Raw genomic sequence first — 25,682 nt, 5'->3', positions numbered from 1 at the left:
GTAATGGGGTGGGAACACATGAGGGATTCAAAACTGACGTAAACATAACGGAAGATATTAACAGTTAATGTATGAAGGCTTTGTTCTTTCTGGATGGAATCAGCGGTTGTAGTTTAATACTGTAAGGGTGGGCTCGTAGCACCAGAGGGTGTTTTGTGCTCTTTTTGTCCAATAATAATCCAAACCGTTTCTCTCCCATGCTCTCTCCCCCTGCAAGGAGCGGAAGGTACACAACCTCTGCAGTCTTTGCTTTTTAGTGTAACATTTTAATTTGCATTTTCTTTCTTTTCCTTGTACTGTAGCTTTTCTGGCAGATGCCACTTTTTTGTGTGCTTATTTTGTAAATGTCTTTTGTATTATTTTCTCTCTTTTTGTTTGCTTTTTGGTCTACGTGTGTCTGTCTTTTTTTTTTTTTTTTTTTTTCCTGATGATGGAATTTTCCATGGATGTCTTTGCATGGGCCCTTTCAGCACGTAGGGGGATCAGTGCCATGATTTTGTTCCCACTTTTGGTGCAAATGGTCACAGCTGCAGGTTTAGTCTCTTGCTCTTTAGTCTTTAGTGCTTCAAAAATACATCTGTTATGCAAGTCTCCAGTGCCAGTGTAGAATGAAGGCAGTTCTCCTCTTGGCTGGACAAGTATTGTAAACACACAGTGATTTTCTTGAAAGCGAGACTCTCTTAAGAGCTATAGTGTTGACTTGCTGATTAATTTAAGGATATTTGGGGTTATTTTTACTCTCTAGAATATAATGCTGCTCAGGTGTAGAAACCTTCACGGCTAACCATTTGCGTCATTGGCCCATGTAATCCTGTCAACATGGAAACTTCTCTTTCTGTGCAGTCATATTTTAGTTCTGATAGCTTTTCAACAGCTTGCTTATCATGTTCTTTCTTCGTTTCTCCCTAATTTACAGTAACTAACTGTCCAGATTGTCATCTCTTCAGAAAATACTTTTTTTGTTTTCCCACAAGTGTGTGATTGAGTTGGTAACAGTGTGTCCTGTTGTTTTTTTGTTTGTTTTTGTTTGTTTTTAGGTTTTCATAGAGCTGAGTCACATTAAAAAGTGCAATACAGTGAAAGGAGTCTTTTTCCTGGAGGAGTTTGGTAATTACCCCCATTTTGATTCTAGGCCTGTACGCGACACAGCAGTAACCCAGTCACATGCAGAGGAGAGGAGTTGTCATGTTCAGTACTGTTAGATGGGGCGATCTGAACGACTGAATGAGCTTTAGGAGCAAAGGTTATATATATATGACAGTAGGACCGTAGTTTTAGTTATTGCTCCAGTATTGCATAGTCTAAAAACCTAAAAGCAGCGAGATCCTATCTGCCTCCAGAATCCTGTCCCCCTTGGACCCAAAGCCATTCCATTGGCTGAGACTGGTGTATTAATTATTATAGTAATATTAGAGTTAGTATTAACCATAGACCTATTTTTTTTAATTTAGTGATCCGTATTGTATATTTAATTGTGCATTATATGCCATCGTCTAATGCTCACTTAACATGAAGCTGTAAAGACACAAGTAATTTAATAGAAATTTAATTCAAATATTATATAGAAAATGAATTGAAATATTAAATGTCATCTTTAAACAAGTATCCATTTTTCATAATCTACATGATAATGTTGTGATCCGTACATTCGCCATCAATTAAAACGATTGATTTGAGTGTTTAAGTGTTAAATGGGAAAAGGATTTTTTTCGGTGGATAAGGTCTTGCACAACATCAGCATTTTTGAGAAATAATGCACAGTTGATTAATTTCTCCATTTTAGATTGCAGTTGTTTCCTCTGATACATCTTTTAATCAAGTGATAGTTCAACTAAAATCTTTGTCACAGTCTTCAGAATAGCTGTCTTCAGAAAGTTAGATAAAAACTAAACCATGCAGAGATTGTTGAAGCGGTTCTTCTGGAGGTGCAGTGTATGAAGTCACAGAGTCGCTCTAGACTGGGTTAGTGCTGTGTCTTTGTGCTTCCTTTTTGTAATCCGCCCCTCATCTTTGCTGCTATGAAAACCTTCATTCTCCAGCAGGTAAAGTGCTGTCACCTTTATATTTTCTTCTTCTCTTCCTTAACCTGTCCTCCCTTCATCATCTCTCATACATCCTCGTTCACCATTAATGGCTGTCGATCTGCACTGCACTGCCTTGATGTCAGATGTTGCTTCTCCTACACTCGAGTTCATACTCATGCCTGTAGTAAAAGTCATTCCATGAGTGATGGAAAAACCCAGCAGACCCCGGATTTCCTTCCAACTTCAGCTTTCAATGATATTCCCTCTCTTACTTTTTCTCTCTCTGATTTCTCCATCTATCCTCCACCACTCTTACTCTGTATCTTTTTTTTCTCTGGCTTTCTTTCTCCCCCTCAAGCCTGCCTTGATTCAGTTCCCCACTGCATAAGAGATTCTCAGCCTTGTGGGAAACGTCTACCGATGATAAAACCTGTTCAGTCACTTGATCTTTTTGAGTGCTGCTCTGCTGCTGCAGGATTCAGTGCTCTGTAGCTCTGTCTGAAATGTGGCAGGGTCAGATATAGATTATTAATATTTGTCATGGGCCGTATGTGTGCCTCCCCTCTTCTCTATCTCTCTCTCTCTCTCTCTCTCTCTATCACTCTTTCTCTCTGTCTGTTTCTGCCCCCTTGTCCTTGAATATTTTATGTATGTTATTCCACTGCTGTTGAACTTTTTGTTTTGTGTCTTGCACTGGGATTTGCAGTTCCTGAAACTAAAGAAGTGGTGATCCATAAGTACAAGACTCCTATGGTAAGATTTCACTATTCATACAGTACTATACAGTAGAGCTGTGTATCAATACAGATTTCCGGATTCAATCCAAGTCACAAACTCCAAACTTGTTGCAGTATATGATTTCAATCAGATTTTTATTACATTCCAGTTCATCTGACCTATTTTCAAGTCTATTTTGCTTACATTGCAACAAATAGCTATATAAAAAAATATGAGACGTATAAATTAGTACTGATTCAAATGGTGTTTTTTTTATTATTCCAATAAATATTTTAAATGTTTTGTGCAATTTTTGAGTGAATAATTAAAAATAGTTTTTAAAAGCAAATTTTTTCTAAGACTACATTTTACTGCTAAGTCATATCTTGCAAAATCGACACTATTATTGAACTGAATTAAATCAACCTTGAACGGATTCATGCTGAAAAACAAACAAAATTGCTGCCTTTTGTAGAACTGAATTGATTGATGAATTTCACACTGTTAGTGATCTGAACTGAACCAACACTGAACTGACTTGAGCTAAAAAATGACACATCGACCAATAAAAAGTAGCACAGAAAAACTAGTATAGAAGAAAAAACATTCTTTGGATTTTAAGAATTAATACAGGAAATCAATATTTACCCAGCCCTGCAATAATGGTATAGAGCGATTTTTTTTGTCATAAATAACAGCTGTTAACTCTTCTGTCTCGGACAGGCACATCAGATCTGTTACTCGGTGCTCTGCCTCTTCTCCTACATGGCGGCGGTCAAGGGGAAAGAGTCAGAGGGCAAGCCCAAGATGCTGTCCCCTCGTCCACTACCGAGCTAGCACACTTCTCTCCTACGTTTACTTCAACTCCCTGCAATACTACTCCTGTTCAATAAAAGCTGACACTCCTGCCAATCTCCTTTTAAAGACCCCTGCTCCTGTATCGATTCAAATGTAGATGTATTCACATATTCATCACATCCGTCCTAATAGAACCAACCTGTTCATATAATGTTATCTGATCACATACCTGATATAATATTCCAGTCCTTGGACACTAAAATGCTGGCATTTCATTCTCATAATAGGGACCAACCAGAACAAGAACAGACTTTTGACTACTGTTGGTTGACGTCCTCACATTCATACACTTTTATTTATTTCAATCGGAGGCATTTGGTTGCATGCAGGTCCTATGTGCAGCTCTTGCGAGTTGGCACTGGCATACAGACATCAGGCAAAAGTCTTTCCCCTCTTCAACCCTCTCTGATATCAGTCAGCAGGCTGTGCATTTAATATTCATGTGCTAAGTTGTACTGTAAATTCCAGTCTGTTCTGTCTGTGGTGGGTGAAATGTTCAAGTCTTTGCAATCTAGCGCTGCCACGTATGAGGGGTTTGCCTTAACCGTCCGCGACGGAGCAGCTATCCCATTCGTAAATGTTCCATTCGCCCTCCTCCACCTGCTGTAAGTGGTCTAAGGTCTGTGTATCTCTTTAGCTTAAAAGGCTCAAACTACTGTACTAGTTCTGCTGTAAAGTTCCCTGTCTGTGAACTGCTGTGTTAAATTTGCATGTCACTTGGAAAAACAAAATGGATATTTAAAAAAAAAAAGGAATCTGTACATCTCTGAAGCAATGCTGAAAAAGCAACTAAAATGTTTCTGAAAAACTAGTTTGTTTTCTAGATGTGCAATACTATCGCTAGTGGGTACCGAGAACAAGTCCAGTCATGTCCTCAGAGTTCATCCACTGTCCTCCTGTGTTCATAATGAAGAGACCAGAGAGCGGAGCAGGCATCACTTCTGTGTTTTCTGTTCATTTCTTGTCATTATTTTGACACAGCAATGACAAAAGGCATTATTAATCTATAAGACCGCTGCATTTAGAGATTGTTTAAATAGTGATGGAAAAGTCTTGTCCAAAATATCCTGTTCGAAGTGTCCTCTTCCTGTTTGTGTGTGTGTGTGATCGTGTGTGTTTGTGTTAGAAACACTGATGGCAAGAGAGTATGACTGTACGTAGAGGTGCAGAGTCTCTTTTTGACTACTAGATTTGACAGTACAGCTGTCACATTTACATATTTTAATATTCTTTTATGTTTTGCTCACATTTTTAATAATTTAGATGTATGAAGTGTTGTTTTGCGTCTCCATTCAATTCAGTTGTTGTATGCAGACTGTAAATGGACTTAAAAAGCCCAATCAATATTGGTTTTGAGATAGCACAAAACTGATTTCCCGGAGTCCAAGTCTCCCAAAACGGGTGTTTGGAGTTGGACAGTGGATCAGGTCTGTTGTTTGAAAGTGTGAGAGAGATATAGTTGCACATTATTTGGGCTTTCATTTTAGTCTGTATTGTTTAGAACAAGAGGGAAAGGAAAAAATAGAGACATGGTTGTAAATATTTCAGCATTTAAAAATATTTATAGAACCTGTACAGCTTTGGCAATATGAAAATAAAAGATGTCCAACCCAACTCTGTGACTGTACGTATTGTTACTGTCTGAATTGGTTATTACATAGCAGTCACGTGTTTTTTTTTTTTTTATTAAGGGATGATATTTTTTTTTTTCTGACCATATAGAAAATAGTTAATTTCAGCTTTTAAAAAGTAATTAGTCAAATACTATAAATGCAACTATAAAATCAACATCAAATACAAATGTAACATTTTCATAACACAATCACCTCTATAATCATTTTAAATTAATGAATATAATCAGTTTTAAATTTTTGAGTTCAGTTTCAAGTTTTTTTTTTTTTTCTTTCGTCAAAAGCACATATTTGCAACATATTCAAAAACTGACCCTGTAGATTTATAAACACAGCATGTGAGTTTTTCTGTAAGTGTATTAATGAAAAAGAAATGAGACATCTCTGTATATAAATGTATTTTATTGTAATTTCATTTTGGGGAAAAAAATATCTTTGTCAGAGTACTGCTAAAACATTGTAACACTTTTTTTTTTATATATATATATATGTATATAAACACTGCATTGTTTACATGGACACCCATCCAAAAAAAAAAAAAAAGCCCACTGGAGGTGCTCATAATCCTGAGCTCTTTAAATATCAAAATTATCTATTAACAAAAAATGAGGCTATAGCAGGTTTGCAACTCATATACTAATTAGACTTATTAGCCACATGAGCTATCTTTGCATTGTTGCTGCATTAGTACAAATTGGCCAGTTTTTCTTTCTATAACAATTTCATATTTGAGGCCTTTCAAGTATCAAAGAGCTTAGTCTCCACTGCGCATGACAATCAGTATACAAGTACTGATAGTAAATTAACTATCCAGTCTCCATACAGGATATCAAAACAGAGACACTTTGTTTTGGACATCACCTTATAAATAATTTTGTACCACGAGAAACGATGGCCCATCACTGTCCAAACTACTATTTACAGTACAAGCTAATATAAATTGAATGGTTCATTACAGCATAAACAAGGGAAACTATTTGTGGGTAGAAATCAATGTATCTTATATGTTTATGTGAAGGGGAGGTTAAAGTACTGTCCATTAAAACAGTAATCCCTGAAAGACAAACAAAGGTTGGCTAAAAATTTTTAGTTCTGTTGCCACCACATGTGAAATACATAAAAGCTAAAAAGGAAAAGAAAATACATCACAAACTAAATCTCAAACTGTGCCAGAGATGTCACTTTGACTGATGAAAACATTAGTGGTTCAGAATAAAGCCATTGCATTAGTTCAGACTAGTACCGTACTTTGGGCAGTTGTCCATACATATGCTAAACATTTAGTTCCCAACAAAATTTCACCATCACTTGTTATCATCATTAATATATTAAGACTAAAGCCAAATTACATCTGGCAAACTGTCCCTTATATAAAACTAGTAATAAGTCGACAAAGAAAATGACTGCAAGAAAGAGCTGAAAACTCCAAGAATCCTTCAGGAAAAGGCCGCAATAACAGTATTAAATTAACTACAGAAGAGCAAATATCTACTTGCCAAAACTGAAATGCCCAACAGAAAAAATCCCTACGACACAGAACTTTCTACAGTGTAGAGATGTTTTTAAAGTTATCTTGAGGAAACGGATTATTCTTCAACTTTGCTTCCTATCATAACTGTCGCTGTAGTGTGAAGGATGAGGAGAAGTGTCTAGCTATCTCCACGGACAGCTTTCCGGAGGATCCTGAGACGGGACATGACCTCATCCCAGTCCAGATACGCTCCTTCTAGATGTCTTGAGTTCTGCCCTCGTGACAGGTAGCTTTTTCGGCCATGCAACAGACGCCAGTTATCAAAGGTCACTAAATCACCTGCGCAGAGATGAAATGAATCAGATGAAATGAACAACTAACATCGGTCCCCTATTTATACATGCAATTCTTATGTTGTCATTTTTGGTTTAGTAAGAAGGATAGCAGAAAACGGAAAGCTTTGGGGCTTCAAAATACTTCAAATATGACATAATTCTAGTAAACATTTTTGAAAACCCTGGCATTAGATTTAAAATGGAAAAGTTTCCAAAACCTGAGCCTAATCCCAAATTCATAAGCTTTAGAAAATGCTTCATCTTTGTCTATTACGCAATTATGACTGTTGACTTTAGTACAAATTTGAGCTATAACAAACATAATCTGATTAAGTAAAGAGGTGAACTGTGTGGCTGTTTCTGACCACACTGACCTGGTTCCATTCTGTACGTGAATACGTTTTCAGGTCTGCTGAGCAGCTCCACAAAGGCCTTTAGAGACGAGTAGAAGGGCTGAACCTGATGCACAGGCACATCCAGCACTGAGTCTCGTGTGGCGTTGTTATAGTTGATCCTCGTCACCCGACCCTCAGAGTCCACACTGCACATTAAAAACAAGTTTGTATCAAAAGTTAGGAGGATTTATGAGAACTAATAGAGTGTATTGTTGTTTATAATTGCATGGGAAAGAGTAACCAGTACGATTTTATGTTACACTGAGGAAAGCAAGTCACAAAGGTTTGGAACAACATGTCAATAATGCATTTTCTATCGTAAAAAACACATTCATTGGTAGAAATGTAGCTCTAATGAGTCTCAGTTCTATAACTGACCATGAGATGGTGCTGTTTAACATTATTTACGTACGGTCAGTGTTGATGATGATGAGATGAGACAAAGGTAATCCACTGCATTAGCTATGCATGATTATGTGTGTATGTATGCGTCTGCTGGAGCCACTGTCTGTCTTACTCTATAATGTGGTTTTTGGACTGCACTCTGAAGTCACAGTAGTCAGCACCGCTGTCTGTGAAGTCCACCCTGAGCGAGGAGAGGATGTTAAACGCCTCAGGATCCTCCCTACGGAGCTGCTCCGCCATGTGAAACCCATCCACCACTTCACTCTCTCCTCCCTGATCAGCCTGACGGACACAGTGCAGGAACTGCACCTACATACACACACACCCAGTGGTTACACACACACATAGGAATTACAACAGCAGTCCTCTGGTGAAATAAATATTTTCTTCTATTTTTTATTTAGTGTGTAGTCATTTTAATTAGCTTAGTTAAAAAAAAAATCACATTGAAGGGAAGTCTGCTCACGATCTAAAGAATGCATATATTCATACATATATATACTCTGTGTGTGTGTGTGTGTGTGTGTGTGTGTGTGTGTGTGTGTGTGTGTGTGTGTGTGTGTAAACTCACCCCAGGTGGATGGTGCAGAGCAGGGTAATCTGTGTGCATGCTCAGTTCTCCAGAAGTGTATGCAACATTGTTAGCCATGGGCTTGTCCTGAACTTGCCACGTGTGTCTGTGAAATCACAGAGGGGGCAATGCATCAGAACAGGTGACTATGGGCTTGTAAAGTTTTAGTTCATCTCTCCATGTATTTACTGTATGAAACCACAGCATTAAAATGCTTATTTGATTTACTGAGAGTAAGTTTGAAGACTTAGGAACCACTTCAATGAACAAAGCAGACATTTTTGTTATGGCAACGCAGTGCGAGAACTTAATAGTGATTTTTTTTTTTTTTTTGGTAAATAATTCAATTTTAGTCTTTCATGCCTCAGAATCTTCAAGGTGCGTTTTGGCAAAGCTCAGTCATGACTGCATGTGACCTTTCTTGAGGAGTTGCTTTTTTCTTTTAACCCTCCCATACAAGCCACATTTGTGGAGAATTTGTGATATTGTTGTCACATGCACACAATGACTACACTTTTGTCATAAATTCCTGCAACTGCTTCAGAGTTGCTGTGTGTCTCTTGAAAGCCTCTCTGACCAGTCTCTGGGTCTTTCATCCAGTTTGGAGCAACGTCCTGATCCAGGGAGGGCCTGTGTTTTACCAAATACCTTCCACTTCTTAATAATAGACTTTACTTGATAAAGCCTTTTGACCACAGCCTCCTCCTTCAGCCTGAAGATCCCTAGCCAGTTAAGTCTTGATTTGGCAGATGCAGTGCTTTTTGTTCCAGTCTGGGTCAGGTGAAGCTGCTTTTGGCCAGTTTGAGTGAGCTCCTGGGGCTAGTGTTAAATCACTCAGCCTGTCACTTAACAGGTGTCAGCTGAGAGGGAGTTCACATGCATGGATTTGTGATTACATCCAGAAGCTCACGGTGTGTCGGTTTCTGTTCTGTCTCTTCTCTTCGGTTCCTCTATCTGTCTGTTTCCATTCACCCATCTTTTCTTTTTAAAAATGTTCTCTGCGTGTTCTTGTGAGAAGCTTTGGTGTCTGGCAAGAAGATGAATCAGAATTTCAATGGTTTTTGATTAATAAAATGGGCTCAGTAAGTCTAGAGCAATGGAACAAGTTTGACTGTAAAGCAAAGCTCTTTCACATCATTTCCCATTAATTCAAATACGTTTTTTTTTTTTTTTTAGTTGGTCAACAGTTACAGCACAAAACGCTTTCATCAAAGGATGGTGACCCATACTGTGACATTCATGATAATCTTATTCAAACTGAACAGTCCTATGGTTGCATTATCAGTTTTACACACTATCTTACTCTCAAGTCAATAGCCAAAATGTGAGTAGCAGAAACAGAAATATGACTTGAGGTCTAGAGATATAGGTAATAACAACCATTATTTTTCTCAGAGATGGACAAAATAACTGAAATACCTGACAACATACCATTACCAAGTATAATGACAGGTAAGGTCATTCATTGTCTAATTTTACTATTTCTTAAAATGCTGTATAACAAGTTTTGGTGTTCCAGAAAACTAGCTATATATACTGTTTAGTAGTTTGGGGTCAGAGGATTTTTTTCTTTCTTTTTGTTTGTTTTTTTTTTTTTTTTTGGAAGAAATTAATACTTTTATTCAGCAAGAAAGCATTAAGTGGATCAAGAGGGACAGTAAAGACAATAAACATAACAAAACATACTTTTGGAAATAAATGCTATTCCTTAGATCTTTACAATATTACTGTTTTTGCTGTATTTTTGATTAAATAATGCAGCCTTGGTAAACATAAGAGACTTTCAAAAACATTATTTAAAAATTCTTATCGATCCCAAACTACCAACAAAAAGAAAATGAGATAACGGTATAAGATGCACCTGGTCCTTTAAAATGGCCTTGTTTGGTTGGCTGTTGGAGAGAATCCTCAGACCGAATGAGACCGGTGCCTTGACCACTACACATCTCCTACCATGTTTTCAACAGACATTGTGGGTTAAGGGACTTTTTTGTTTCTTTCAGTTATAAATCTGTCCAGATGTAACGCATTAGGGTAGAAGATCAAACCACATTATGTTTCCATCAATGATGGGTTTGTGCCCTTTGCAGTAGGTTATTTGTCTTTCTTTGTAGATCTTGGAGTGAGAATGGCAGTTCTGGCATAAATAGCAGTTTTGCACAATTGAGTCACAGATGTTCAAAATCGGTTTAACAATTTCTGATTTTGAGAAACTTATAGTACTGCCACTGTGTTTGTAACTGCAGTTTGACCGGGTTTGAAATGTACTGTACATAATTATTTTTCATAGTTTCCAGTGACAGACTAAATATTTTTGCATATATTTTGCACTACGCAAATAGGCAGTCAGTTAAAGAGCCATATAGAAGATTTTCAAACTGTTCTTGATCACTGAGTTAGTAGTAATATACTCCATGTTGACAGTATGAGAATGACTCATATTACTCCACTGTTTCCAAGTCTGCAGTATTAAAATGACTGTATTTGCTACTTCTGTTTGTGTCTCTGCTCACTACCCCAGTTGTAAACCATTATAATTATCTAAAAATAGGCATATCATTGCTTTAATTAGAGTGCAGCTAAAGCTTCAGACCATACCCGTAAAAGGTGAGGCGGAGATAGCCAATCCTCTGACTCAGTCTGGCCACCTGGCCCTGGTCTGCCGGCGCCCCCCTCAGGTAGACAATGCCAATGCGTCTCAGAGCCTCTAGCCAGGCCAGGGCAGCCTTGTCATCATGTAGAACTTCCTCAAAGTCAGCTGTGGGGATCTGCAGACTTGAATCCCAATATTCACGCTCTGAGACACAGACACACGCATAAATAAACATTACAATACACAAAACATCACAAAGCAATAACACAACTTAGTGTCTAGTGTCACGAAGTGTAAAGAAACCATTTATTTTCATAATTTTATATTTTTTATGATTTGATAAAGTTTTTTAGCAACTCACGGACCTCTTGAAGTTTCACCACAAAACCTAGATCAGGAAACTGCATTACTGCAGTGGCTCAAGTCTAAATAATTATGTGGGAATGATGTCAGCAATACTAAAAAGTCAGCAACTAAAATCTTTTCCAAGCTAAACATGTTTCTATCATTCCTATCTCTGTTACTCATTCTCTATGCACCCTGATTTACAATGCAAATAAACACGATAGAAACGTTGCACCTACAACCATCCCAAGTGTCTGTCTTAACATAATGAAGGAGTGTGTGTGTGTGTGTGTGTGTGTGTGTGTGTGTGTGTGTGTGTGTGTGTGTCAGGGTTGAGGCCAGAACATATTGGTCAGAACACTGTGAAATCCTGCATGTTTGAGGAAATACTGCTGGAAATTCTGGTTCTTAAGTGTACTTTCACAGACGGCCTCTAGAGAAGTGTGCATGTGAGAGCACTTATATGTCTGCAATTCACTGTTTGGACCCTTTATGCTGTAGAATCATTTTTTAGCCCTGCACCTCTTTCTTAGCTTCTCTCGATTTAGAAAACTGTTCCACTGGAGAATTTGTCACAGTAGAGAATCCAGAGACAAATATAGTTTAGGACCAACAAGTGAAAAAAAGAACTCCTGACCAATTATGTTATTTTCCCAATTTAAGAAATCATTTACACTACCATTCATTAGCCTAGGTCAAAAAAAAAAATGAAATGAAATGAATACTTTTATTCTGTGAGGATGCATTCAATTAATCAAAAGTGACAGTAAAGACATGTATAATGCTATAAATGATTTGCTTAAAATAAATGACTTTTTAACTTTTTATTCATCAAAGTATCCTGAAAAAAATGCATCATGGTTTCCACAAAAAGAGACAATTTATAAAGCATATTAGAATGATTTCTGAAAGATCATGTGACACTGAAGACTGGCAAAATAGCTGCTGAAAATTCATTCTTGCCATCACATGAATAAAGTACATTTTAAACAAATAAATGCAGCCTTTGTGAGCATAATATACTTTTATATTGAGAACGTAAACATCTTACGGACCTCAAACTTTTGAAAGGTATTAGTGTATTTCCAGCTTGCACAGATACTCCCCTTAAGATACTTTGTCATGACGTATGAGCATTAATAAGCTAAATAAATAAAGTTTGTATATTCCAGACCCTGACTACTGTAGGTGCCACAATGCCAACTCAGTAAACTTTACTTGGAAGGAGCATCTACAAATTATCTACAACCACAGCAGGAAATCCATGGTAATGAGCAGCATGAGCAGAAATATAACAGCAAAAAAAAAAACATTCCCATAAAAATACAAATAAAAGTAAAGCAGGTGGGGGTGAATGGAGGACTTGAAATTTGAACAATGAAAGATGGGGGAATGTTTAAGAAACCTGTCTGAAAACAGTTACTGATGCATTTCTGTTTGGCACCACTAGAGGCACTGAAATGAAACATTTGAATGAAACATGGCCGTTTGTTTACTACTGAATTCATTTGCTGGACTCGCCCTAAAAAAATGCTGTTTTTGAATGGTTTCAGCTTCAGAAGCTTGGCCACCCAGCAGACATTGACCTTGTTGCTAAATCAGTCACAATATACACTGACAGAAGTATGAATATGCAATCATATAAACATGCAATCAAGTTAATGCAAACAAAACCTGAATTGACTGACACACAAGGCAGAGAAAAAACCCTCAATCGAAAAAGAGCGAGAGAGCGAGTAAGCTGGGCACTGGGCCCAGGGTGAAGTGGTTCAGTCAGTCCAGGTCAGTAATGTTCAGCTCTTATAAGCGGGTAATGTGCAATATTCTCTGTCACGCTGACATACTAAGGTTTCCTGGCAGTGCTAATGTTGACTTCAGAGCCAGAGATTAATATCATGCTATCATTCTGTCCAGCAGGGGCTTCTGAGACACTTGATATTATTTTTCAATGACCCTATCAGTCTCTAAAACAGATGGAAACACATACATTTATGCACACAAAGGCATGCAGGAAAAGAAAGGTGTCAGTTTATGTGTGCTTGAACAGTTTCCTTCAGCATTGCCTCTGTGATTATTCCAGCTATGGTAATGTGAAGCCGTGGCTGCTGTTGCTGGCAGGCAGCTACAGTACGTCCAGTCAAACTCTGTCAACTCTGAGTCTCTACTGAGAGCTCAGCACAGAACAGAGGTCACTAAGAACAGGACAGACAGAAGCGCACGACCCAAGTACAAACCACTAACAGAGATCACTTTCAAATGGGATATGGAAAATGGATTTATATGATTTGAATAACTTCATTTACATGTGCACAGCATCCTATATTCAGTTTACGTCAAGTGTGCTTCTCAAGAAAATGAAGTAAGACACCTCTTTTGAGTCAAGCCATCTGGAAAAATATGGTTTTAAAAGTACTACCTCAACAGTAATTGAAGTAATCTTAATCTTTGGTCTGTGCCAGTGCGGTCTTTTTCTGTGAGAAGAGTGAACTGTTTTCATGTTTTGCTGTTTTTGAACTTAGAAAGGAAACAATGCGGTCCTGGTGCTCTGAAGGATTATGATGTCACTGCATGCATGATGTCAGCTGAACCAGGACATGTTGTAACCGCAGTAAAGCACACTTGTGGCATTTTGTAAAAGAGACAGTACAGAAAAACTGAATCAGTTCACTGGGTCATAAAAAGCCTAGTGTGAGCTATATACTTTCAAGAAAAAATAATTAATACAATTTAAAATAACTGTTTCTATTTTAATGTTACTGTATATTTAAAAATATATATATATTCTTGTGATAAAAAAAAGCTGAATTCAGCAGCCATTACTCCAGCCAGTGTCACATGGTCATTTAAAAACCTCAAGTAACATTTCTTGTTATAATCAGTGCTAAAATCAGTTCTGCTGCTTAACATCTTTGTGAAAATTGTGATGCATTTTCTTAGGATTATTTGATGTATAGTAGGTTCAACAGAACAGCATTTATGTAAAATAAAAATGTCCTCTAAGATTATAATTGTCTTTACTGTAATTTTTGATCAAGGATCAATGCATCCTTATCCTTTAACTTTTAAATTGCAATACTTTTACTTTTGCCTCACCTCTGAAAAAAAACCCCAAAGAAAACAAGAATGGACAGGTTGCTGTGACAATTAAACCCAACCCTTGATCCTCCTCATTTGTAGTGAGATTGAGAAACACCATGAAGGACACATCAGTTGTCTACAAATGGTGCTAAACTGTCAGGAAATGGCTTATGGCAGATTACTCCCGAGACAGATTTATTATAGCAAGGTGAGAGATTTACAGGCCTCTTTCAGGCAGTTTGAAGACAGTTTATATGGGAGGTCTTAAACATGGGGCAGAACTGTCATATTATGTGCCAGTTAAGGAGCGTTGTTAAACACATGCAAGCCTTGTGTGTTTTACACGTCAGCTAGAAGCAGACACTTGTGATGTGCAGTCTATGCTTTAAACCCTGGAAATCTATTGGTTTTCTTTCACTGTTTTAAGGGGCACATTAAGATGCAAAACAACAGCATAATTTCCTCAACTTTAAAGAGAAAATCACAAGGTTAAAAACAATAGAAAGATGTTTAAAACTAAAGAACATTTTGTGGTGAACAAAATCTGTTACAAAGCCCCAGTGACATGCATTCATTTTGAAAATGTAATCTTAAAATCCCAGGACACACAAATATGTGCAGGGTGCTTGTTCTGGCAAGCACATTGTTCAGTCTGCTCCAACCAAAGCATCCCTCAAGAGTGGTGTAAGCACAACAGCTCACTCTTCTCAAATGGCCTTAAATCTCTATTCCATGTGGCAGGAAGTGGAAGAAGTCTTTCCATTCAGGGGCGATTCTGAGGAGAAGTGCCTGCACACTACAAAAGCTGTCCAGACCACACACACACGCCACACATTAATTCAAATAACGCACACATATTAGCCTACATGAGTGCATTTCAACTATATATATATATGAAGCCATCCTAAAAATGGTTGTCTAAAACAAAAACCAAAACCCATCCAGTTCATTTTACTTAAAAAAATTAAACTGATAGAATCAGAAAAAGGTGTTTCAATTCAAAGTGTGCCTTAGAATAGGGGTAGTGTGGTATAAGAATATCAACAAATATAAGGCCAGATTAACCCACACACTCAAGCGGTACATACATGAATCAAGAGTAAAATTACAAAAGGAGGCTGAGAGCATTTTGTCTGCATAACTGGACTGCTGATTTATACAGGGAAAGAAAATCTCTGGGTTGCTATATAAAATATATTACTTTATATTGGTCATACATTATAAAAATAGAGAGATTAAAGATGTATATAGCTAAAAATAATTAAAATAAAGAGAGAGAGAGAGAGACATGGCTAATACAAAGATTATGCCAATGAAGACAAACAGATGACAATGAACCCACCATTAAGGAAGAGCTCCTCTTGCAGAGCTTGTCTTGCCTCGGAAGAAAAACACCGTTTCTTTAGCCAGTCAGGATCAAAATCACTACTGTGCTGATCAGGCCAAGTAATGGACACCTACAATGAGTTTCAGAAAGAAATAAAATGGTTTAAAGACTATTTGACAGTGTTGGGCAGTAACTAGTTACTATTAACTAGTTACAGTAATAACATTACTTTTTGCAGTAACTAGTAGTGTAACTAATTAATAATACGATTTAAGTAATAATATTACAGTTACCGTCCATAAAACAGCTCGTTACCTAGTTACTTATGATGCCTCAACTGCTACTGTTTTGAAATACGTCAATCCAATAATTCCTAGATTTATTTTCATAATTTTCAAAACTTGCACAGGCACATGAAGTCACCAGTGCAGCAGACAAGCTTGGAATATGAAAAAGCTTACATTCAGCGGATGTAAATATTCCCATTACATTAATTTTGTCAGGATTAAAGATGATCTGAAAACTGATTTGTAAGTTGTGGCATTACTCTACTCTGGCATTACATGGCTAGCCCACCCACATCCCTCTGATCCCGATATAAATTATATTACTATAATTAAACATCTTTTTAGAAAACAAAACCTTTTCTAATGAACTTACGTGATTTATTTTGATAAAATACATCATGAAAGTAATATAACTAGTAGTGTAACTAATTACTGTTGCCAAAAGTTAAGTAATAATATTACATTTGAAAGGAGCAACTTGTAACATTTTTTGAGCAACGAGCCCAACACTGCTATTAAACAATGCCTTGCATGTAAACCTGACCAAAATAGCTGCTCACTTGCATAGTACTCTGTGCTGGAGCCTCCACCAGACATCCTAACTGTCTTAACCAGCAATACTACAATACCACAGCAGATATTAGCAAAAAAGGTCCACAGTCCATTGTCATGACTTTAGAAATGTCTAAAGCACAGATTACACAGAAGTCAGTTTCAAATGAAGAAGCTTTCTGTTGGTAAACACAGTGAATTTACGTCACCAATTTGAACCTGGTGTGAAATCTGCATAGAGAAACCTTTCACCCTCATAAGAAAATCCTATTCATATAGATTCCTATCTAAATGAATGAATTTTGCCTGCAAAATGTCGCCAAACATCAGCAAATGTTACCGTTCCTTTGGTCTCAGGATGTTTTTAAAGGGGTCATGAACTGAGAAATCAAAATTCCCTTGATCTTTTGACACATAAAAGGTCATTGTACTATAAAAACATCCTGTAAGTTTCAAAACTTTCTCGTTAGTCTAAAATCAGCTTATATTGAAGCCAAAATAAGAAAATAAAAACCTGTTCGATAACGATAAAGATGGCTCCAAAGACAAGAAGACTGTGTCTTTGCATTGCCTTCCTTCTGATCTCAGCATTAGGAAAGAGTGGATGAACTTCATTTTTAATGAAGATCCAGACTGGATCAGTAAGAACTTGGTCCTTTCTTCACTTCATTTATCCGCAGATTCATTTACAAACAAAGCACAATTTCGCAGGATGTAATGTCGCACAACACAAGTGTGAGTAACTGTTTTTATTATGCGGTCACTATTGCTTTGTCTGTTACTACAGATCGTTTGATATGTTCTGAGTATTTATGCATTTTTAACCTAACTCACATCAGCTGCCATCTATCACTTGTTTTGTTTCCAAACTTGTATGGCTAAAGGCCCATTCACATCAAACACAATAACAATAATGCTAACTAAATAGATTTAAAAACTATTCTAAATAGAAAAGTTAAGTAGTTGCCTTAAGTTGTTCTTTGCCATACAATGAAAATGAAAGGAGCCATCAAGCTTAAAAAATGACAAAAAAGAGTGGATGGGAATAAAGTGAATAAACCTGGAATAGAGCACAATGCAACACTTATGGAATGCAACAGCTCTATTCCACTCTTCTGCTTTCATTGTATTAAAAAAAGCAGCATGGACATTCTGTAAAAAAACAAAACAAAAAAACAACAACTTGTGTTTCACCAAAGAAAGTCATATCCATTTGGAATGACATAATGGGTAAATGATGACAAATTTCTATTTAGGATGAACTATCCATTTAAGCTTTGCTTAAAAAAAACCAACCTTATTGTCCATCAGCTGTACTTGGTCCATTCCGGTGTGCACGTCCAGATTTGTGAACAGCAGACTGCGTGCTTGTGCTGACTGCAGTGTGCAGTGAGGACACTGGCAGTTATCCCTTAACCAGGTGAATGGATACAAACTACAACTCCCATCATCCCAATCAATCTGCAGTAGTCTCTCCTGGTCCAGTGCCCGGGCCTGCCTTACTCCTGGACTCCCCCCAGTGAAGGGCAGAGGGGCCGCTGCCAGTGTCTGATTCCCAATATGAGGTGTCTTGACCAGTTGAGGCCGACTGCTTGTCCCCTTCAGTGCCTGGAAAGCACCTCTAGACACCCAGCGAGTAAGATAGGATAACATCCTGACTTGTGAGTAGTTGCTGCTAGTCTAAGGACACAGAAAGTATGAGGTTATTGCGTTCATATAACAGCCACACTCCTTCATATCACCTTTCACCCAGTAATCAGATGAGTCACCACAGCAGAATGTGCTGTAACCAGTGAATATGACTGATGTGAGCAGCACACAGGTGTGTCAAGTAAACACATAACAAACTGCTATCAAGCCACTGCAAATCCATTTTTCAGTCTTTAGAAATGTCACATTTTATGACATTGTTTTGTTTTTTTGAATAAATAAATCTTGATTACCATAAAAATTAACTGTTATGAGTTATTTTCTCAGTCAATAAGTCACTTATATCTGTAAAAGTAACCTTTTGATTTAATAAAGTGTTCCAAAGAAACTAAAAAGGGTTCTGCTGTATAGTCACCGGACCGCTTCCAGAATGATTACACAGCCTTTCAAAAGTTTGGGGTTGGTCAGATTTTTTTGATGATTTTGAAAGAAGTCTCTTGTGATCACCATTTAATCAAAATATAGTAAAAACAGGAATATTGTGAAATATTGTCACAATTAAAAACATATTTAAACACACTAACATATTTAAAACGTCATTTATTCCTGTGATGGTAAATCTGTATTTTCAGCAGCCATTATGTCAGTCTTCAGTGTCACATGATCCTTCAGAAATCATTCTAATTTGCTGAGGAAACATTTCTTCTTTGCTCAGATGTTGCTGGTTAATATTTTTGTGGAAACTACAACACTTTTTTTTCAGAATTAATTTAATTAATAAAATTTTTTAAATAGCATTTATTTGAAACAGAAGTCTTTTGTGAAAAAAAAAAAAAAAAAAAAAAAAAAAAAAAAATATATACTTTTGAACGGTAGCGTAATAGAAACATAAATTTAAATTTGTAAGTGTGTGTTCTCTTATTATTAGGGTGGTTCCCTACAAAATCGCAAGCCAGTCTGGAGTTGTTTTTATTTAAACTATTTATTTGACTCTCTTACAGAAGGCATGACTGACTTGTTGTGCTGTCTGTTTAACAGGCCAAAAGCCGGGATAGCTCTTGATAAATGATTAATGCAATTACGTCATCCAGATCTGAATGAACTGAATGACTGTAAGTGTGCATAACTTTGACAACACTAAATACAAACAGTATTACGTCAAAGAACCAAGATAAAAGCAAATCTAATCTAGGGCTAAGGTTATCTGATTACTTTAGCACTGCCATACTACTCAAACTATGACTTACTGAACTCTGCACTTCAGCTGTGCTTGCATTAGTAGGAAGTATTTAACTTTTTCATGTGTACAGTTTTACAGAAAATCTCAGGGCAACCTTTGTGTTGCTTTTCTTATCCTTAACAATAAACCATGAACAGCTTGTTCATTACGATTCCAAATACACAGCAAAACGCAAACATATAGGATATATGGATATATCTACCTACAGGATATCTGCTGCTCAAAGTATCATAATCATCACAATATTGATAATGTCATAAATAGTTTTTAGCAAATTTGGAATGTCAAATTATCAGTGTTATTAATCTCAGTTATTTGATTCTGTTGGTAGCCATTGTTTCATGTGAGATTTATATCCTAGATAAAATCTGACATTATTGTATCATTCTAATAATGTCAAGAAAAAGGTTATATTGTCAGCTTAATAAAAAAGATAGACTTTTTGGCTATACAAATATCAATTATTCATTTTTGCAAACAACATATATCTTTATAATATAATGCTTACTATTTTTCTCACACATTACAAATAGGATTTTATACAAATAGCTTGTCTATCCGGCAGCAATGTGACAATCACTTATGTGGGTCCATGATACAAAATAAATATTATGATATAATCACTGTACCCTAAACAGACCTTCGAGCATTGGTTATGTAATCAGTCTTGCCAACTAATTTTCAGAGAAAGTTGCTAAAGGAAGGTCGATTTGTTGCTAAAAGTTTCTAAATGATGTTGTGACGTCATTGCATAATCATGACGCAAAATTGTCACGTCGTCAAATCTCAGCAAAAAATATATTTTATATAATGTTAATTTAGATTTGTTTGTAAAATAATATGCATGATATAATATTTAAAAAAACTTGTAAATACATTGAATTATTGAACACTTACATTTCTGAATGTTTACAATTGAAGTTTTTTCAATTATTATTATTGAATTGAACAATTGCAAATAGCAGCTAACTCAATTCATGTGATGTGTGTACTGCTAGGCATCTGTGGTTTCCTCTTTTTGTATAATTTGGATGGAAATTGTTTGCCTTTTTATTGTCTGAGTCACTTATCAACAGTTGCTATAAGTTGCCAAATACATTTTTAAAATTGCTAAATTTGCTGCTAGGTGCTTTTGGAAGAAAAAGTTGCTATGGTAGTCTGAAAAGTTGCTAAATTTAGCAACAAAATTGCTAAGTTGGCAAAACTGTTAATGTATGAGCAAACACCTTAGCTCTTGTGTCTCAGGAACACGGAAGTAGGTGAAAGGTCACACTTCATTCCCCCTTCAAAAAAACACATTATACCGCCTCCAGCGTTACAGCTGGTAGCACTGTAGTTGCCAACTAAATAGAAACCAAACCAATTACAGCATTTATTGTCTTTATATAGACTTGATAGCTAAATGTGCATCTACCTTGTTGTTTCCGGGTACTTTTAGTTAGCACTCGTCCTCTCTTAAATGATCTATGGAGCATATAACTAAAGGAGGTCTACAATAGAGGTTTCCATTCATAAAATATTACACGCGCCATGAGGAAACCACGCAAAGCGATCTTTTATTCATCAGTCTGATAAACGCGAGCGTCCCGTGTAGCCTACTATAGGCAACACAGTCACTCAATTTCATTTTCGCCATTTAAATTTGACCAGACATGAGGAAAAATAAAAACGGCATATGGCACTTACCGTGAAGAAGCGGGTTTGATAGGCTCGGTTATTTCAGCCTTATATAGCGCTGAGAAGCGTGAGAACTCGCTGCACTGGAAGTGGGTGAAGGGTCACATGCACTGTAGCGCTGCTGCTGCTGCTGCTGCTGTTATCATCATAATGTGTGCGCAGCGCTACATCTGACACTTAATTACGTGCAGCTTTCCTCGACAGCTGTTCTGTTCGATACTTGTTTTTGTATCTACATTTTATTGCAGCTGTCATGTAAAAATACTACAGTTTCCAAGGCATACTACAATGCATACTATTTAAAAATATATATTAGTTATTAATTATATATCACTTAAAATAAATACAAATAGTACAGTGTGAAGTAGGCCTTTGTCCATGACAGACAGACAGACAGACAGACAGACAGGCTGATAGATAGATAGATAGATAGATAGATAGATAGATAGATAGATAGATAGATAGATAGATAGATAGATAGATAGATAGATAGATAGATAGATAGATAGATAGATAGATAGATAGATAGATAGATAGATAGATAGATAGATAGATAGATAGATAGATGCATACCTACATAGTTGGGGTTTTAATTATGTTCTTTTTAATTATTTTAATAATATAATAATGGCAATGTTTAGGTCACAGACATGCCCCTGATTACTGGAATTTGGCCCATGTTTCCTTTTTGAAGATGACTGGGTCAGCACATCTTTAATGATTGATTGCCAGTTACAGTTAGTACACAATAACAGACCAAATAAAACACAGCTTAGAGAGAATGCAATAACTAGTATTTTTATGTAATTATATTCACTTTTAAAAATATTTATTAATGCATTATATAGTCATAATAATCATAATTATTGTTATTATTATAAACTATATATATATATATAAATATATAGTATATAGTTTTGGGTTTCCCCTTCTCAATTTAAAACTTTCTCTCTTTTTCCTGCCCCACCCCTCCACCCTCCTCTCTCTCTATCACTCACACACACAAACTGAGAGATCACCCATTACCTCAATACCTCAACAGCTACTCTGGTTGTCTTGTAATGCTTGTTTATGAGGAGGACTCCTGCTGTGTCGGGGAGGTTGGTGGCCTGCAACAGCTGTTTCGGTGTTTTAACATGAAACAAAGTGACACCTGCATATGCTTAGAGTAACTATCATACTGCTCATACCTTAATAGCTCTGCTTTAACCTGTGTATACGAATTAATTTATCACAAAGTAGTTTTATGCCAAAAAAATATTATCTTCGTGACTTTAATTCATAATGTATCATCTCAATATAATTCTTTTAACGGACAAATGGCAAATTCAAAGTTTTGAGGCCTCTGAATAGTTTTGACATCAGTGTAGGAATTTTATAGAAAGCTTTAAAATAAACTCAATGAATTTTGTGATCCAAACAACTTGTGCACTCATTTAAAACACATATTTGTGAAACAAGCCAAAATACATAATTCACTGACAATCTTCCCTCTCCAGTGAGCTGTTCATCGAGTCAGTGAGTTGAACTCAAGATCCAGTTAAGTCCAATTTGTGAATTAATCATTTAGTGAATCAGACCAACCATCTCTAAAGAATGATTTGTTAATGATTTGTTCATATATATTATGAAAAAAAGTCATACAGTTTTTCAAACAACATATAAGGCTGAGTAAATCTTTCTTGGTCTGTTATGATTTAAAACAATGGCGTTCACAAACAACTACACACACAAACTATCTTGAAGATTTTTATTCCAAAAAGGAATATACACAATGTATATCTCAGGAATGGAACTACACATAGAATGCTTCAAGTCCAATAATCCTGCCCGCAGTCATCTTGGTTTGTCTGGAATATGTCATCCCGATGGTCCTTTTCCCATTACTTCTCAGAGGATTACAATAAAACTTAATGCAACATGTACAGTTTCATAAAATGAATACAGTTACACTTTTTCATAAATATAAACACTCACAGTTTAATATTTTAAAAGCTCATTATAAAATATATAGATTTCTTAGGGCACACAAAATGTAATTGCATGTACAAGAGCAAATGTGTTTTTATTCCTCCGAGTGTATCACAGAAATCAATAATAATAAAATGTATGTTTTTAGTTTGTTCATGCCATTATCTTTTGGAGGATTGTCAGACTGAATGCTTAAAAACTATTCCAAGTACATGCTCTTCTATAACCTAAGTATGAATATGACAGCTAACATTTGTACAATGAAAACTATATTCTTTCTGTTTAACCAACATCAGTTTTCTCTGAAACATTCAAGTAATGCCAATGCAAATTAGCAAATGTTTCCTCAAATATACCCTACATCAATATCTGAGAAAATGGTGAAAAACGCCACTCTAACTCAGTGTTTTGTATGTCTCCTCTGAGAGGTAAAGACTCTATATTGGTGAGACTGAGATTCCAGTCATATTATCATAAGCTGCAAATGTCATTAATGACTAGAACTGAATGGCAATAATATTGCCAAGTTTATAGTATTTAATGGCTGTCCATCATTTATGTTTGCTGCTATTAAGTGAATACTGGCTTTCATTTATTGCACAGAATAACTGCATCACTTTTGCCAAGTATAGCTACAGAGAAATAACATTTATTCCTTCAAAATAAGTAGTATATTGTTATGTCACAATATATTTTACATCTAATATTAAGTACTTTCTGCTTACTCACTATGGTGATAGTGACAAGAAACGATTCCAAATATTTTCCTATTTTTTTTCCAGTGAATTCTATATGGATCCATGGTTCAGACATTAACAATTCACTTCTGACTAGTAGGCCTATGTGATCCAAATTTTGCTGGTATCTAGTTCAGGTTTAATAGTAAGTATTCACTATGAACTTAAGTTCTTGTATATATTATATTCCAATTTCATAGTACCAAATGAATAGCCTACATACAAGCTACCTATTTATTAGACCAGTGTTCTGTAACTAGTGAGATAGTATATCTGATCAACTATGATCGACACTTATGTCTCATAGATATGACTTTGTACTGAACAGATACTTGCACTATAGCTACAGTACTATTAAATCAGGACAGTTGGGATAGTTATTAGTAACTTTAGGCTAATATATGTGATTTGTTTATTTTTAAAGGGGTCCTATTATGTTTTTTCACTTTTTGAATTTTAGTCAGTGTGTAGCGTGCATATTTGGGCATAAAAAAGATCTACAAAGCTACAAATCTCAAAGTCCACTCCAAAGGGAGATATTTAGTTTTTAAAAAATCCCTTTTCAAGAACTACAACGAATGTCTCGTATTGACTACAGCTTATTTTCCGGGTTTTGTGACGTCAAAGCGGCCCATTAGAATATCATTAGAATAATTCCCGCCTACGGAAATTCAAATGCCCAAAGCGAGAATCCGTATTTAGAAAGGCACGGAAAACAAATAATGTTTGCATTACAGTACATAAAATTTCACTTGCCACATAAACGGAGTAAGTAGGAGAGATGACTGAGGACGATGGCAAAGGATTTGTAGATTCTGAGCACCACTGACAAAGCAGCATCTTGTAAAATGTGTGGTAAGTACTGCTGCTCCATATAAACAGATGCTGCGTTCAAGTCCTCCTGGGAAGTTCCTACTTACGAGTTGACAAGTCGTAAATACGACGTCGGGTGCGTTCAAGTCAGTTTAGTCGGCACAAGATGGCAGTGTACCTTCTTTTATGAATTACAAGAAAATACAACAGGGTTTGTTAACTGCTTATAGAAAATGAAGAGCAAAGAATTTGCATCAGGTGTGTTTTGCGTTATTAATTTTTACAAATAATTTATGGAGCCACTTTAATCTGTATCACATAAAAATGTATTAATTGTTATATTGCAACCCTGTCTATCAATTTCAACAACAACAAAAAAAAAATTACCGTCAACAACAGACGTTGCATCCATCGATCCATTGATTCTGTTATGTTTCTCATTGACACGCCCCCAACTCAGAGACTTGGAGCTTAAAGAAAATTTTGAGTTTCCCACTCATAATTACGACTTTGTGGTGGCGTTCATGTGCATTTCACTCGTAAATACGATGTATCCGACATGACTTGAACGCACCAAGAGTAGCCTACGTGCGATCACGAATCTCGAAGGTGAAAACGAAACTAAAAAGTGATCGTGCACTCAAAAGCAGTTTCAGTGCCAGGCATAAAAGCGGCTCCACGGTGACCGCAATTTATATACTGCATAACGTTAATTACCCAATGATATAACTGCGAGAGAAAGTATTGAAATATATATTTTCCTCCCATCATGTATTTATTCCCTTTAGTTCGTTTTGTATCCCCATCATTTTCTTTCCGAAAACGGTTTTGGGATGCGGTGGATTGCTGGGGGGGTTGGGATTGTTTGGGGGAGGCATCGGGATGTCTATCAGCCATCGGTGATGCTATCGGGCCAAGCCTAGTTACCAGTCTAATATGTGTTGCAATATTCTTGCGTGCAAATCCTCCTCAAAATAATATTTCACAATAAACTATACCTCAGAA

General features: G+C 36.4%; 2 protein-coding genes across 51 annotated transcripts in view; one reads left to right on the top strand and one right to left on the bottom strand.

Moving 5' to 3' along the window:
* LOC109063118 (MAP kinase-activating death domain protein-like) overlaps positions 1 to 5,213 on the top strand; it is a 55,897-nt gene extending 50,684 nt beyond the window's left edge. For 22 of the 50 annotated variants that reach the window (XM_042760222.1, XM_042760244.1, XM_042760238.1 and 19 more), the window contains 4 exons: positions 218 to 226; positions 1,038 to 1,107; positions 2,731 to 2,777; positions 3,465 to 5,213. In XM_042760222.1, coding sequence (XP_042616156.1) covers positions 218 to 226; positions 1,038 to 1,107; positions 2,731 to 2,777; positions 3,465 to 3,578 — 240 coding nt within the window. In that variant the 3' untranslated portion in view covers positions 3,579 to 5,213. The remainder of the gene's footprint in view (positions 1 to 217; positions 227 to 1,037; positions 1,108 to 2,730; positions 2,778 to 3,464) is intronic. The other 28 variants (XM_042760254.1, XM_042760245.1, XM_042760267.1 and 25 more) reach the window with 2 other exon arrangements.
* Positions 5,214 to 5,613: 400 nt separating this feature from the next.
* LOC109068675 (gamma-butyrobetaine dioxygenase-like) lies at positions 5,614 to 21,308 on the bottom strand. The gene is made up of 8 exons (XM_042760270.1): positions 21,166 to 21,308; positions 17,886 to 18,269; positions 15,766 to 15,880; positions 11,006 to 11,204; positions 8,408 to 8,513; positions 7,949 to 8,145; positions 7,411 to 7,577; positions 5,614 to 7,040 (listed from the first exon to the last, which is right to left on the bottom strand). The coding sequence occupies exons 2-8, from the start codon at positions 18,240 to 18,242 to the stop codon at positions 6,880 to 6,882; spliced, it is 1,302 nt and encodes a 433-aa protein (XP_042616204.1). The 5' UTR covers positions 18,243 to 18,269; positions 21,166 to 21,308; the 3' UTR covers positions 5,614 to 6,879.
* Between the last annotated feature and the right edge of the window lie 4,374 nt (positions 21,309 to 25,682).

This window comes from Cyprinus carpio, chromosome A7 (genome assembly GCF_018340385.1).
Source record: "Cyprinus carpio isolate SPL01 chromosome A7, ASM1834038v1, whole genome shotgun sequence".
NCBI classification, from domain to species: Eukaryota; Metazoa; Chordata; class Actinopteri; order Cypriniformes; family Cyprinidae; genus Cyprinus; species Cyprinus carpio.
Note: the sequence above shows the minus strand (reverse complement) of the source record. Positions and strands in the feature narration are given on the sequence as shown.